Source organism: Nasonia vitripennis, chromosome 5 (assembly GCF_009193385.2).
Source record: "Nasonia vitripennis strain AsymCx chromosome 5, Nvit_psr_1.1, whole genome shotgun sequence".
NCBI lineage: Eukaryota > Metazoa > Arthropoda > Insecta > Hymenoptera > Pteromalidae > Nasonia > Nasonia vitripennis.
In genome coordinates, this window is record NC_045761.1 from 14948684 (window position 1) to 14962221 (window position 13538).

The 13538-nt window shown below is 52.9% G+C and overlaps 1 protein-coding gene across 1 annotated transcript; it reads right to left on the reverse strand.

Moving 5' to 3' along the window:
• Positions 1–10339: 10339 nt before the first annotated feature.
• Positions 10340–11521, reverse strand: LOC116417835. Its single transcript, XM_031932963.1, has 2 exons — positions 10896–11521; positions 10340–10388 (listed from the first exon to the last, which is right to left on the reverse strand). The coding sequence occupies exons 1-2, from the start codon at positions 11519–11521 to the stop codon at positions 10340–10342; spliced, it is 675 nt and encodes a 224-aa protein (XP_031788823.1).
• Positions 11522–13538: the final 2017 nt, after the last annotated feature.

Consider the following 13538-nt stretch of genomic DNA (forward strand, 5'->3'; position numbering starts at 1 on the left):
TAGGAGGGTCGCGGCGGTGTGCGCAGAAGGGTCTGGGCGTGAGCCTGCCTGGAGCCGCCGTCGGTGCAGATCTTGGTGGTAGTAGCAAATACTCCAGCGAGGCCCTGGAGGACTGACGTGGAGAAGGGTTTCGTGTGAACAGCCGTTGCACACGAGTCAGTCGATCCTAAGCCCTAGGAGAAATCCTATGTCGATGACGGTGTATGTTTCTAAAGTATTTTTGACTAAAGTGCACACCCGTCGGGCGAAAGGGAATCCGGTTCCTATTCCGGAACCCGGCAGCGGAACCGCATACAATTCGGGCCCTCGTAAGAGTGTTCGTCGGGGTAACCCAAAGTGACCTGGAGACGCCGTCGGGAGATCCGGGAAGAGTTTTCTTTTCTGTATAAGCGTTCGAGTTCCCTGGAAACCTCTAGCAGGGAGATAGGGTTTGGAACGCGAAGAGCACCGCAGTTGCGGCGGTGTCCAGATCTTCCCCTCGGACCTTGAAAATCCAGGAGAGGGCCACGTGGAGGTGTCGCGCCGGTTCGTACCCATATCCGCAGCAGGTCTCCAAGGTAAAGAGCCTCTAGGCGATAGACTAATGTAGGTAAGGGAAGTCGGCAAATTGGATCCGTAACTTCGGAATAAGGATTGGCTCTGAGGAGCGGGGCGCGTCGGGCTTGGTCGGGAAGTGGGTCTGGCTGACGTGCCGGGCCTGGGCGAGGTGAATGACCCTCCTTCACGGGGGGGTCGGGATCCGAGCTCGGTACCGTGCCTTGGCCTCCCGCGGATCTTCCTTGCTGCGAGGCTTTTGGGGCGGTTTACGCCGTCCTGATCGTTCTCTTCGGCCGCCATTCAACGCTCAGCTCAGAACTGGCACGGACTAGGGGAATCCGACTGTCTAATTAAAACAAAGCATTGCGATGGCCCTCGCGGGTGATGACGCAATGTGATTTCTGCCCAGTGCTCTGAATGTCAACGTGAAGAAATTCAAGCAAGCGCGGGTAAACGGCGGGAGTAACTATGACTCTCTTAAGGGACTAGACTATGGGTTCAGTCAGTCCCAAATAGCCGATCCTGGCGCGTCCGGCAGTAATGCCACGTATGAGTCGGTTACCCATCTCTAAAAGCGTAGAGGTGGGGAGCTAAAGGCCAGGCGGTTTACCCGACGTCGAATTTCTCCAGGTCTGTGTCAGTCGACGGAATAAAGGTACTACAACATCTACTATCTATCGGGATCGGAAGACGCCTTACAGCGTATTCCGATTTTTGCTCTTTGAGCATTTTTCTTCAAATTGCGATAACCGACCCGATCACGCGGGGCTTTGACAAAGCAATGCGTGGTCGGTAAGATGGTTGCAATCTTTTCCACCTCGTTTCTTTTACGGAACGATAGCAATGCGTGTGGGGAACGTTAAAAGCTCCCTTTATGCGTCCCAGGATTTATCCTGCTTACCGCAAAGCAATGCGTATCGCGCAAAAGCAATGCGTGTGGGGGGACTTGTCAAAGATCCCCCGCCGCAAAGCAATGCGTGTCGGCACCACGCAGAGCAAAGCGTGTAGGCAGACTTTGTCAAAAGTAGTTCTGCCGCAAAGCAATGCGTGTGGAGACCTTCGCCGGTGAAAGCAATACATGTGGGCGAACTTAGATCTTCGCGCCCACACATCCCATGGTGAGGAGCGGCCCATGTCGAAAGACTAAGCGCCCCGGTAGTGACTACCGTGAAAGTCTTATAATGGACAGCGAAAGTAACGTTGCCTCGGAGCCGAGGGGAGCTGTGGATGTGACCTCAGCAGCTCCAATCGGGGCGGAGTTAAACGCCGAACCTTGCGAAGGTCGCAACCAAAGGAGGGAGGCTGCCTTAAGTGCTCAAACACGCCGGCGAAATCCGGCCCGCCGAGCTCGGAATGCCCAACAGGCTGACGAGCCCGGCGATGATGAGGAAATAGAGACACACGGGCCTCTAACTATCCGGACGGCGGAGCCGATGGAGATTGTCGCAATAGCGAAAAACCCACAGGCCTGTCCCAAATGCCTGCAGGGAGGTACCCAACTTCTCTGCATGGGCAGCTGGGAACTAAGCAGGCACATTAATAAAGAACACCCGTCAGTCGACGTGACCTGGGTGTGCGGTGCTTGTCAAAGGCGCTGCACAACGCTTAGGTCGTGGAGCTGTCATGTTCCGCACTGTAAGGGGCGACAAGAACCAAAGGATCTGCCGTTCAAATGTGAGCATTGCAGCTTGTCGTTTGACTCGCAGATCGGACTCTCTCAGCACGAGAGGCATGTCCATCCAGAGGTGCGAAACGATAAGCGCGCGGCAGAGGCCAATAAGCCAAAGGGCAAGAGTGGCCGTAGGCCTTCTATATGGTCCGACGAAGACTTGCTGCTTATCCGGGAATTAGAGAGCGAATACCACGGAGCTCGAAATATCAATGAAAGAATAGCTAAACATTTCCCGGATAGAACAGGCAGACAGGTGTCGGACGCCCGGAGGCGTAAGGACTATGCCGCGCTCCGAGGGAGAGGAGGCCCGCAAGGCCCAGCAGAAGGAGTCGAGGCCATCGAAGAGGTAGACGAAGGCGAAATCCCTGAAGTGGAAGAGCTGGTCGCCACCGATGGCGCTGCGTTGGAAAGCGGCCCCCCGGAGAATGGAGGGAGCGCACCCGCAGAACAAGTCAATGCGCCCGCGCTGGAAAGCAGTTCTCAGCAAGATCGAGAGTGCAGCCCGGCAGTGGGGTCCGATGAACAAATCGAGGACAGCAGTGACGACGACGAATTCAGCGACGCATTAGGAGAAATATCACTCCCAGAACCTCTCTCGGTTGAACGCACAACAATCTCACCACCTCCTCGAGATGACTGGAAAGGCCCAATGAGGTGGGAGATTTGCAATGCGAGCGAAGAAGCCGGAAGTTACGCGAACTGGGTGACTGGACAGCAGGAGCTAGTCAGGAACAATGCGCTGAGTGAAATAGACTCCCTGTATGACCAACTCATCCAGATTATGCGGCACCCTTCCGATGACAACGAACAGGATCGCCTTCAATTGAACACTAGAGGCCCCCCACGAAGGGGCCACCGCAAGAACCGACGGCGCCGTCGTCTCACGGTCGCTGATCGAAAGCGGTTTGCCTTTGCCAGGTGCCAAGATCTTTGGAACAACAACCCAAAGAAGCTAGCCGAGTTAGTGATTGCCAATGACCTATCCATTCTCCAAAGGCGCCAAGCGCCAGGTAGAACGGAGACACAGACTCTATATAACGAGCTGCTCCTCAGTCATCTCATTGGGCACGTCATACACAATCACTCTCGGATTGAGCTTTCGCGGCTCGTTTGCAGTCAGATTCACTCGCACATTGCTTACCGCACGCTTCAGACATTCTCTCTCTTTCTCACTGAGGGTCTCAACAATCACACCACCATTTCTGGCTTCACGCACATTCTTCACACGCACATTCTCACAGCCACTCGCACTCTTGAGCCTATTGAGAATGGCCGTGTTCGGCTCATTCTCCTTGCCTTTAAGTACGAGGGCGTAGCTCGGCTTGGCCACACTCACCGGCTTCGCAGTCGCACGCTGTTCAGGCACTCCTCTGGCAGCCGCGACCGTGGTGTACGGGGCCATGGGGGCATGCGCACACTCCTTAACCACAGACGCACACAGCTTCTTGCTCTCATGCAGTCTGCCGCGCAGTTCTGCGTTCTCGAATTGGAGGATTGCTCATACTCGCTCACACATCCCAGGACAATCTTGCTCGCATGTTTGAAGACCTTGGTCGCATCATTGAGGATAAACTCACGGAGTTTATCCCCAATGCGCGCCATGTCTCCAACACGCTCGCTATCATTCACACACGTTTGCACATTCTTATTCACACTTGCATTCACTTGCGATTCTTCAGTCACATGCGCACTCATTCTCTCAACAGACACACGTGGGCTCAAGAGAGTCTGCTGCCTCTTCTTGGCCCGTGGACCCACCGCTGACTCGGATGCTGGCAGCCCGCGCTTGGCACTCACAGGCGCTTACGCTCGGCCAACGCATCGCGGAATAGCTTTGAGACCAATTAGACGGCAATGCCGAAACATTGCCAACCAATTAGGCTCTCTACTAACCCGCGACTACCGATTCCTCCGCAGGTTGGTAAGACCTTTGGAGACCCTCGGTTGGGGCCGGGAACCATCCAATCCCTAACGGTTTAAGCAGGCCGCTCCCCGAGTTGAGACCGCAACTCACACGTCGAGGCTGGCAGAGGGTTCCAGTCTCCGATGGTGCAGAGCACCCAAGGAGTCTTTCACCCAGTGCCAACCCCTAACCCCAAGCGATGTGGGCTTTCAACCACTGCCACCACGAATCCAAACCCAAGTGACCGGGCGAGGGAGGCAATTCTCCCCCAGCGGGCACCCCGGTCGCCCATGGTACCGTTTTATCCCTGGTGAGGGTTCCAGTTGGGATCTTACCATCCCGCCTCTGGAAGGGCTGCTCGGGTCCGTGGGTTCGCAAAACCCAGAGATGCCTCTCTTGGTCCTCCAACGAGTCCAGCACAGGCCAGCCTCGATTAGAAGAGCAAGAGTGGGATCCCCCTGCGGGGAGCCGACCACCGGGTAGCTGGCCAGCCGACACGCACACATTCATTCCCACACTCATTCTAACACACACTCCTTACGCTCTCACACACGCAATTACCCTACCCCCCAACCCACAAGTTCCCTTACCCTACACCCCTACCCTTTACCCCTTATACCTACCCTCTACCCCCCTCACCCCCTCACCGATTACCCTAATCCTAATCTAAGTTTCCTCATTCTCTCTCATTCTCCGTACAATCAACTCACGCATTCTGAATGCGCGCTCGACAAAGGCACACAGACACTCATACTTCGCACGGTCAAGAAGCACTCCGCTCACATCCCATCCTACCTCAGTTCTCCTGACTCCGATGGAGTCAAGATCCCTGAAGGCCGCATATATGTCACATTCACACAGCACATGTATCCAGTACTCTCTCTCTCTCTCTCTCTCTCTGCTCCACACGCGCAGGCCGGGGAGTTGCTCAGGTTTCTCGAGAAGAGAAACGAGTTCATGCTCCCATGGCCCGTCAGAACGTAGCAGACCCTCAGGCTCGGCTCGAAATATATCATCGAGCGGCCGGAGAAACCCACGTCCCGTATCCATTCATACGTCACACGCCCGTTACTCGTGGCTTCCCAACGGTCCTGCCAAGCTGCAAGGACACGTTGGTCCACCAGTTCACGGCATTCATGCAACGACAATTCATACAGGTCCTCGTCAGTCACCAGGTCACTCTCATTCATGGGCAGGCCCTTTCGCACTTTGTGCAAATTCGCCCGCCTGAAACACTCAATGTCCCACGGATGCGACCCAAATAAAATTTGCATCGCCTCCGTTGAGACAGTTCTACACACACGCGTGCACGCATATAACACCACTCTCTGGCAGCTGACGAGTTCCTCACTCAGTCTCCGAGACCCACGCAACTTTCTTTTATGCAGCTGTTCGTACCAAACACTCGCTCCATACATAACAGCCGGCAGAATGAGGCCTTTCACCACCATACTCACTACGCCCCGCTTGAGTCCCCAGCTCTTTCTGAGGACTCTCCTGAGGCGCATGATCACCGTAGTGACCCTCCTTCTCATTCCATCGATATGGACCGAAAAGTCCATACCGATGCCCACATTCACACCCAGGTACTTCACGTGGTCCACACACCTAATCCTCTTATCATCCATCCCATTAGTTGACACATGCACAACCCGATTCAACATATTCAAACTACCTTTCAGCATCATGCACACTGTCTTGGAGTCAGACACTTCCACACCAATATTCGTACCGTACCTGTATACCACACTCAGTGCCTCAGACGCCGACTGCTCAAGTTCATTCCTCTTGTTGCCCTGAACTAGTAGCAGGAGATCATCAGCATACGCGACGACCTCCACCCCCAGTTCGGACAACTCATTCAACAAGTCATTCATTCCGAGATTCCACACAGGAGGTCCTGATATGGATCCCTGCGGGCAACCTCTTCGGGCACGTTTCTCTACTACATCCATACCATTATACATACAGACACTCCTATCGCTAAAATAGGAATGCCACACACGTAGTTCCTCATATGTACAGCCAGCCTCTCTCAACTTCTGTAGAGCTACTCTCCACAGTAAGTTGTCAAACGCACCCTTGAAATCAACAAAGATTCCAAGAACATACTCACTCTCAGCCTCCCTTACATTCTCTTTCGCTCTCGCCCAGGCATCCTCCGTACACTTCCCACGCATAAAGCCATACTGACGTTCATTCCATTTACCCTCCATGTGCCTCATCAAACGCGCAACCATCATTCGCTCCATGACCTTGCCCGGGCTACCCAACAAGCTGATAGGCCTGTAGGACCTAGACTCGGCCACATCCTTGCCGGCTCCTTTCAGGATAAGGAGCACTCTGGCCTCCTTCCACCTGTGTGGAAAGAGTCCCTCACTCAGACACGTGTCAAACAGCCCCTTAAGAAACAGGGGGGCTGCTCTCCACACCTGGCGCAACATCTCATTTGTCAACCCATCCATTCCAGGAGTCTTGCGCATTTTCATGCCCAAGACTGCCTCGTCTAGCTCACCCATACAGAATTCATACATATCCATCTGGACTCCGTGCACCTCCTCCGCAGGAGTTCCATCGTCTGCGGGGAAGAACTTGTCCAGAAGCACTCTTGCACTCTCCATCCACGTCTTCGTACATCCATTCGCCGTCCGCAGCCCAGCCAGGCTTTCAGGGTTTAACTTCCCCATGCAGAATGTCGAGATGACACCCCATGGGTCAGTTTCCCCCTTCCGCTCCACCGTACCATGCCAATTACTCTCTTTTGCATCCTTCATCATTCGCCTATATTCTCATTCACACTCCTTCCACTCTCGCCATCTCGTACGATCCGGGTCACCCGTTCTTGATCTTTCACTCTGATACGCGCTTCGCCATTCACGCACCTTTCGCTTCTTCTCGCTTAAACTTTCATTCCACCACACAACACTCTTACGCTTAGGAGCCGGTCGTGAAACGACCTTCTCCATGCAAACCTCATTCGCCTCAGTCATCCACTTGTACAGGAGCGTTAACTTTTCCTCTGCCCCTAACACAGAGTACTCGTCGTACCCATAGTCGCTGGCAAAGGTTTCGATAAGGCCCCGGTACAGCAGCCAATTGCACTTCCTTGCATTCCACTTATGCATCCTCTCGCCATTTACATCCACATTTTCTCCCGTAGACATCGTGATCACAATAGGATTATGATCACTAATGCCCCAGTCATCCTTCAACATCCATTCAAACTGACACTCACTACCCTTGTAGAGAGTGACATCAATGTCACTCTCCCCTCTGGCTCCACTGAAGGTGTAAGCCAAGGTAGGGACATTTAAAACATCCATTTCCGCTTGCAAAACCCAGTCACCCAACACAGCACCCCGACGCACCGCTTGCCACGCCCGAACCATGGACTTACTGTGCCAAAGCTCGGACGCAGCATTCGCATCCATTCCAACAAGCAACCGACGTTCATTCCTAGTGCTGACTACTCTGTCAAGGTAGTCAACACATTCTTGCATACTGCCATTCGGTCTACAGTAGAGAGAGACAACAAGTATCTCCCCCACCGGGCCTTTCACCCAGATGCATACAGCGTCCTCATGCGCTCCCTCATTTAGCAACATGCATTCATACCTTTTCCCAAACACTACTACAGCCGCTTCTCCAGACTTACTGAGATACATTCTGGATCCCGCTGGTAAACCACAAACCCTATCCTTATAAACATACGGCTCTTGGAATAGGCATATCTCTATGCCGTCCTCAAGCGCATAGTTCGCAATATCGCACATCGCAGCGGAGGACCCTTGACAATTTACCTGCAAGATCCGCATATTTACACCCACAACTGTTCCATTCATTTGGGACTCAGCCATTGATCACGAATCGAGAACGCAACAACTGCAGTTGCCAAGCATACATCGGGCACTGCGGCGATCTCGCCAAATGCTCCGAAGGAAGCTTCCTTGCTCTGCAATTGCTGCAGTCCTCCGCAGCCTTTCACTCATTCATCCTGTGCCCACTCTTGCCACATTTGTAGCACAGAGGCTCACTCTTACATTCCCTGGCACGATGGTCGTAGCCCTGGCAGCGGAAACAACACATCACCCTTTCATACGAACAGCATCTAAAGCTGTTCCATCCAGCAAACACTCTACCATCTTGCAACAGCCTATCACGCCATGGCAGAGGTAACTCGACAATCACATTGCCGAGTCGCTGCCTATCCTCTCTCCTGACGATCTTCACACGCTTCGTGAATTCATTCACACTAACATGCTCACGCAAACTTTTCTCGTACATGCCCCTAAGGAGATGCTCATTCGTCATCTCATTCGGGATACTGTACACAATCACTCGAGGTTCCATCACTTTTGGCTCCACAGCACGGAGTCCCGCCTCGACGAGTCCGGCACACCGGGAGAGAGCCTTTCTCTCTCCATCGCTAGCCGTCTCCACCACGACCCCACCACCACGAGCAGGTCTGATGGTCCTCACCCTTACATTCACGTCCTCATTCGTGCTCTCAATCATTCTTCTTCGCACCTCGTCGCACGTGAGCTGCTCCTTTGCGCCACGCACAACAAGCGCGAAGCTGGGCTTAGGCCCCACATTCGCTCCCAAACCCCTACTACCAGGAACAGCCCCAGCCGCTGCTGGAGGTGCCCGTGACGCCGCCGCTACCCTCATCTTCACGACATTCATCCTTTCATCCACTCTTCGGACAGTCTCACACACATTCGCTAATTCAGCCTTCATACACTTGTGAGCAGTAAGCACACCACGCAACTTCGCATTCTCACGCCTCTTCCTATTCTCCTCGACCTTTCGCTGCTTTCTCGCCGCCTTTGTCTCAACGAGCTCTAAATCCTTTGTGGGTTTCAGGCCCGATGGACTACGGGAGCGTGAACGCTCGCGCAGGCCGTCAGCAGAGTATACGGAGGAGCGCGTGTCCTCACTATCTCCACCCCCGCCCTTGGAATCCTTCCTCAGGAAGTCCTCCCTACTACCTCCTGCCCCCTTACTACGCGTCATTTCCCGAAGCTTTGTTTTAATCGAATCCATCTGTTTCGTACGTCCCCTCCCCCAAGCAGACCCGGGGCACCCGCACCGAGCACCATCTATACGACGGTACCCAGCGCATAGCTCACCGTGTCCACTATAAGGAAGGGACTTCTCTATTCGGGACGAGACAACGGTCACTCGAAGCAGTGCGCCCTTACCTCGAGAAGGCAACGCAACCCGAACAAGCCGCCACAGCCAGCCACAGGAGCCATGCATCCCATAGCCGCCCACCTAAGCGTAGAATTGGGGGGTTTTATAGAGGACCCTACCTCGCGGATGGGCGGTTAAGCCAAGCCCCCGCTCCCCACACCGCCAACGTACCAACGCCACGCCCTGCGAAGGTTGTTGAAGACGGTGCAAGGTTTACGGGCCAAGCGACGGCGCTCATCGCTTGGGACTAGGAACTCCGGGGTTGTCAAGCCCGGTGGCTTCGGATCCGGCGCTCCGGTTCGCGTTCCCACACTTCTCAGGGTCTCCTTTCCGCTTTCGCGGATCGGTTCCTGAGAGTGGGGTCGGCTAGCCAAAGCACCGGATCCTCCACCACTTCCTGGGTTTGGATCACTTTAGCGGAACAGGAGTTCGCTTGCGCAAACTCCTGAACTCGGGCCCCCTCGGCGCGACAAGCCAGTGATCGTGAGGGGGGTAGATAGGGACAGTGGGAATCTCGTTAATGCATTCATGCGCGTCACTAATTAGATGACGAGGCATTCGGCTACTCCTGCGTCTACCACATTACGTGGGACGGACTTTCCGGTTTGATGACAGGAACCGGTACCGGGTAACAGAGATGACTTGGTCCCAAGTCAGTATATAAACAGTCAATAATAAAATATTTAAAAGTCAACGATAATAAAATTCTTAGTCAAAACAACTGATATCAAGTCTCAACTGACTTTTGTCCACCATCAGCGCTTTTTCCACTTTGTGTCCTTTTCCAGATTCATAAGCGTTGTCAAGGGAGCCTGCTAGGCTCGGAAAAATTAGTGTTAACGAAGTCTCATGCCATTTTTGTTTTGTAGCTGAGAAAGCGGACTTTGGCCATCGCTCGCGCGATGCCCAGGGAAACCCCGTGGAGGTATCCGCCCCAGTTCACACCTTTGCATGGTGATTCCTGGCTTCGCCGCCGTGACAGAGGCTTAGGTCGTGCCCCGTCCTACGACTTGCACCATCCGCGATCGGTTTCATTCGGGCGCCGCAGCACTCGTTGCTCGGTGGCGGGACTCTCTTCCGCTTCTCCAACGTTTCAAGGGTTTACCCAACTCTGGGGTCACCCGCGGATTCATTCCCCGATCACTTTTGGGCTTTAGGTGGGAAGGTCTAACTTTCGCGTTCAATTTGCAGGCAGTTAGCCTCCCCTTATTTCGAATAAATAGTTACGAGACAAGACAAGACAACACGTTTTGTTCAAGTCAGTCATCCATGAAGGTGTTGACGATCTCTAGCGAGCTACGCAGCGCTATTAGTGAGATCGTAAGCCAATCACTCTTGCCAATTCCGAGTTTCGAGAGGGCTTTCCGCGTTTCCCTTGGAACTGCACCTCTCGGCCCGATTACAATTGGAATGACCTCCTCGGCGTTCGAGTGCAGATCTCGCCGAAGCGTGCTGAGAATTTGGCGATATTTGCCAATTTTCTCAGTACGGCCCTCATCCAGATAGGTTCTGTGCTCGTAGCGGACAGTTACGTCGATTACGTGCACCCTTCCCTCATTCGTTTTCACGACGAGATCGGGTTTAAACCTCTGGCCTCGGACCGTTATCTGCGGCTCGTCCATAACCTGATGGTTTTTGGCTAGACGAGCCTTGAGGAGGTCTTTGATTTCATTGTGCCGGCTTATTCGCTTATCCTTAGTATACCGGCATCTGCCAAGTATATGACCAAGGGTCTCGCTACTGCCTTGGCACTTTCGGCAAGAGCTATCAACACGTCCATCTATGATCTTCATTAGTGCTCGCGTCGGGTACGTGTTTGTTCGTAGCTTGATAGCATCGATGTACCTTGACGCGGGCAGAAGATCATAGCGCTGCAGCCATGAGTTGCCGACGGGATCTTGTGCGAACTCCTCGACCCCCTGGCCTTGCCATTTTTGCTCAGCCCATTTCTGGGCATAGCTCAGGCGAAGCTGATACTTATAAGTATCTAGCTCCCTGGTTGTTAGTGGCCAGTGTAGTCTTAGAGCATCGGCGTAAGATTTTAGCCGATCGTCGGCTGCGTTCGAGTTCGTGTCGGCTAGCCAAAGCACCGGATCCTCCACCACTTCCTGGGTTTGGATCACTTTAGCGGAACAGGAGTTCGCTTGCGCAAACTCCTGAACTCTGGCCCCCTCGGCGCGACAAGCCAGTGATCGTGAGGGGGATAAGGTCATTTGTCCGTTGTTTTACGTGCGGGCTCTGCCAGAGGCTTTCCCACACGGCCCCCCATGGGGCGCAGGGCCGAGATACGCTCGGCCAACGCGTCGCGGCTCCACCTCGAGCACGGTTTAAGGAGGAATGCACAAGACATTTCACCCGAAACCGCACCCTCAGCTTCACCACGACTACCGATTCTCCCTTTGGCTGGCAAGGCCGCAGGGAACCCTCGGTGGGGGCCGGGACTCATCCAATCCCTAACGGCTAAGCGGGCCGCTCCCCGAGTTGAGACCGCAACTCACACGTCGAGGCCAGGGAAGAGTTCCAGACTCCGATGGTGCAGAGCACCCAAGGAGCCTTTCACTCAACCCCAGCCTCTAGCCCTAAGCGATGTGGGCTATTAACCACTGCCACCACGAGTCCAAACCCAGTGACCGGGGCGGGGCGGACGTAGTCCCCCCCGCGGGCCTCCCGGCCGCCCGTGGTACCGTTTAGCCTCTGGTATGAGGGCCGGTAGAGGTCTTGCCACCTCGGCACCGGCAAGCCAGCTCGGGTTCGTGGGATCACCACCCCCAAAGGTAGCCGAGCACGGATGCCAGGCCGACCCCCCTGTGATAACAACTCAAGCATGCTTATCATAACAACGTGTAATTACAAACAACATAACAAAATAAACATCTTAACGAAATATAAAAAAAAAAAAAAAAAAAAAAATAACCATAACGACTTAAATAACAATTCAACCATGCAAAACAAACAATTAATAAAACATGCAACTTAACTTATAAATAAAACAACACGAACTATTTACAACACACTCCTACTCATGCAACTCATACTTTAGTCATTCAATCTTCATTCATACTATCTTCGATTAATTCTTCTTCCTGCAACTCTTCCTCTTCCGCATTCACCCTCGCCCTCACCGAATCCCTCATTTTGAACGCACGCTCAGCAAACACACACAGACAGTCGTACCTTTCTTTTTTACTCAAAACTCCACTCACATCCCATTTTACCCCATTCCAAACAATGCCCATACCATCCAAGTCTCTAAACGCAGCATACATCGTACATTCACACAAAACATGCAACCAATCCTCTCTTTCAGCCCCACACAAACATTCGGGAGTCTCATGCAGGTTCCTTTCAAAAAGAAACGCATTGACACTCCCGTGCCCAGTCAGCAAGTAGCAAACTCTCAGGCTAGGATCGAAGTAATCTCTCCTGCCCGAGAGTCGCACATCCTTCATCCATTCATACGTCACTCTCCCTTTCGTGCTTTCATCCCATCTTCTTTGCCATTTTTCATACGCTGCATTTTCCACTCGCTCCTTCCTTTCAAACACATTCATACCTTCCAGCTCCTCATTCGTCATCAAGTCATACTCATTCATACTCAGATCCTTTCGCACCTTGTACAATGCACTCAGCCTTAGACATTCTAGGTCCCACGGAAGCGAGCCGGCAATTACCTGCATCGCCTCCGTGGAGACCGTCCTACACACTCTCACACTCGCATACAGCACATACCTCTGGCATCTATTCAACTCTTCACACACTTTTTTCTTTCTTAGCTCACCACTCCACACACTCGCTCCATACATAATCATCGGCACAATCATTCCTTTAATATACACCTTCACAGCCTTTTTTCTCATTCCCCAGTCCTTTCTCATTACTCTTTTCATCAGCCTTATCAATTTCACCACACGCTCTCTCAATCCATCCACATGCACCTGAAAACTCATACCCATACTCACATTCACTCCCAAATACTTAACACTCTCTATAAATCTTAACGCTCCAACCTCCTGTCCATCCACATTCACACGAACCACTTTGTTCCTCATATCCAGCTTATCCTTCAACATCATACACACCGTCTTCTTCGCACTCACTTCCACACCTGTTTTACTGCCCCATTCATACACCACACTTATAGCCTCACTCATTCTCTGCTCAATAACTCTCCTCAGATTACTCTCAACCATCACTAGCAAATCATCAGCATACGCCACAATCTTCAAATTC

What these genes read in the sequence shown, in the direction of transcription:
- LOC116417835 (XM_031932963.1), bottom strand. Translation starts at nt 11,521, where the DNA reads ATGACCTTATCCCCCTCACGATCACTGGCTTGTCGCGCCGAGGGGGCC. An exon ending in ATAACGGTCCGAGGCCAGAG is followed by an intron (nt 10,389 to 10,895) that starts GTTTAAACCCGA and finishes ACGTTGGAGAAG; the next exon opens with CGGAAGAGAGTCCCGCCACC.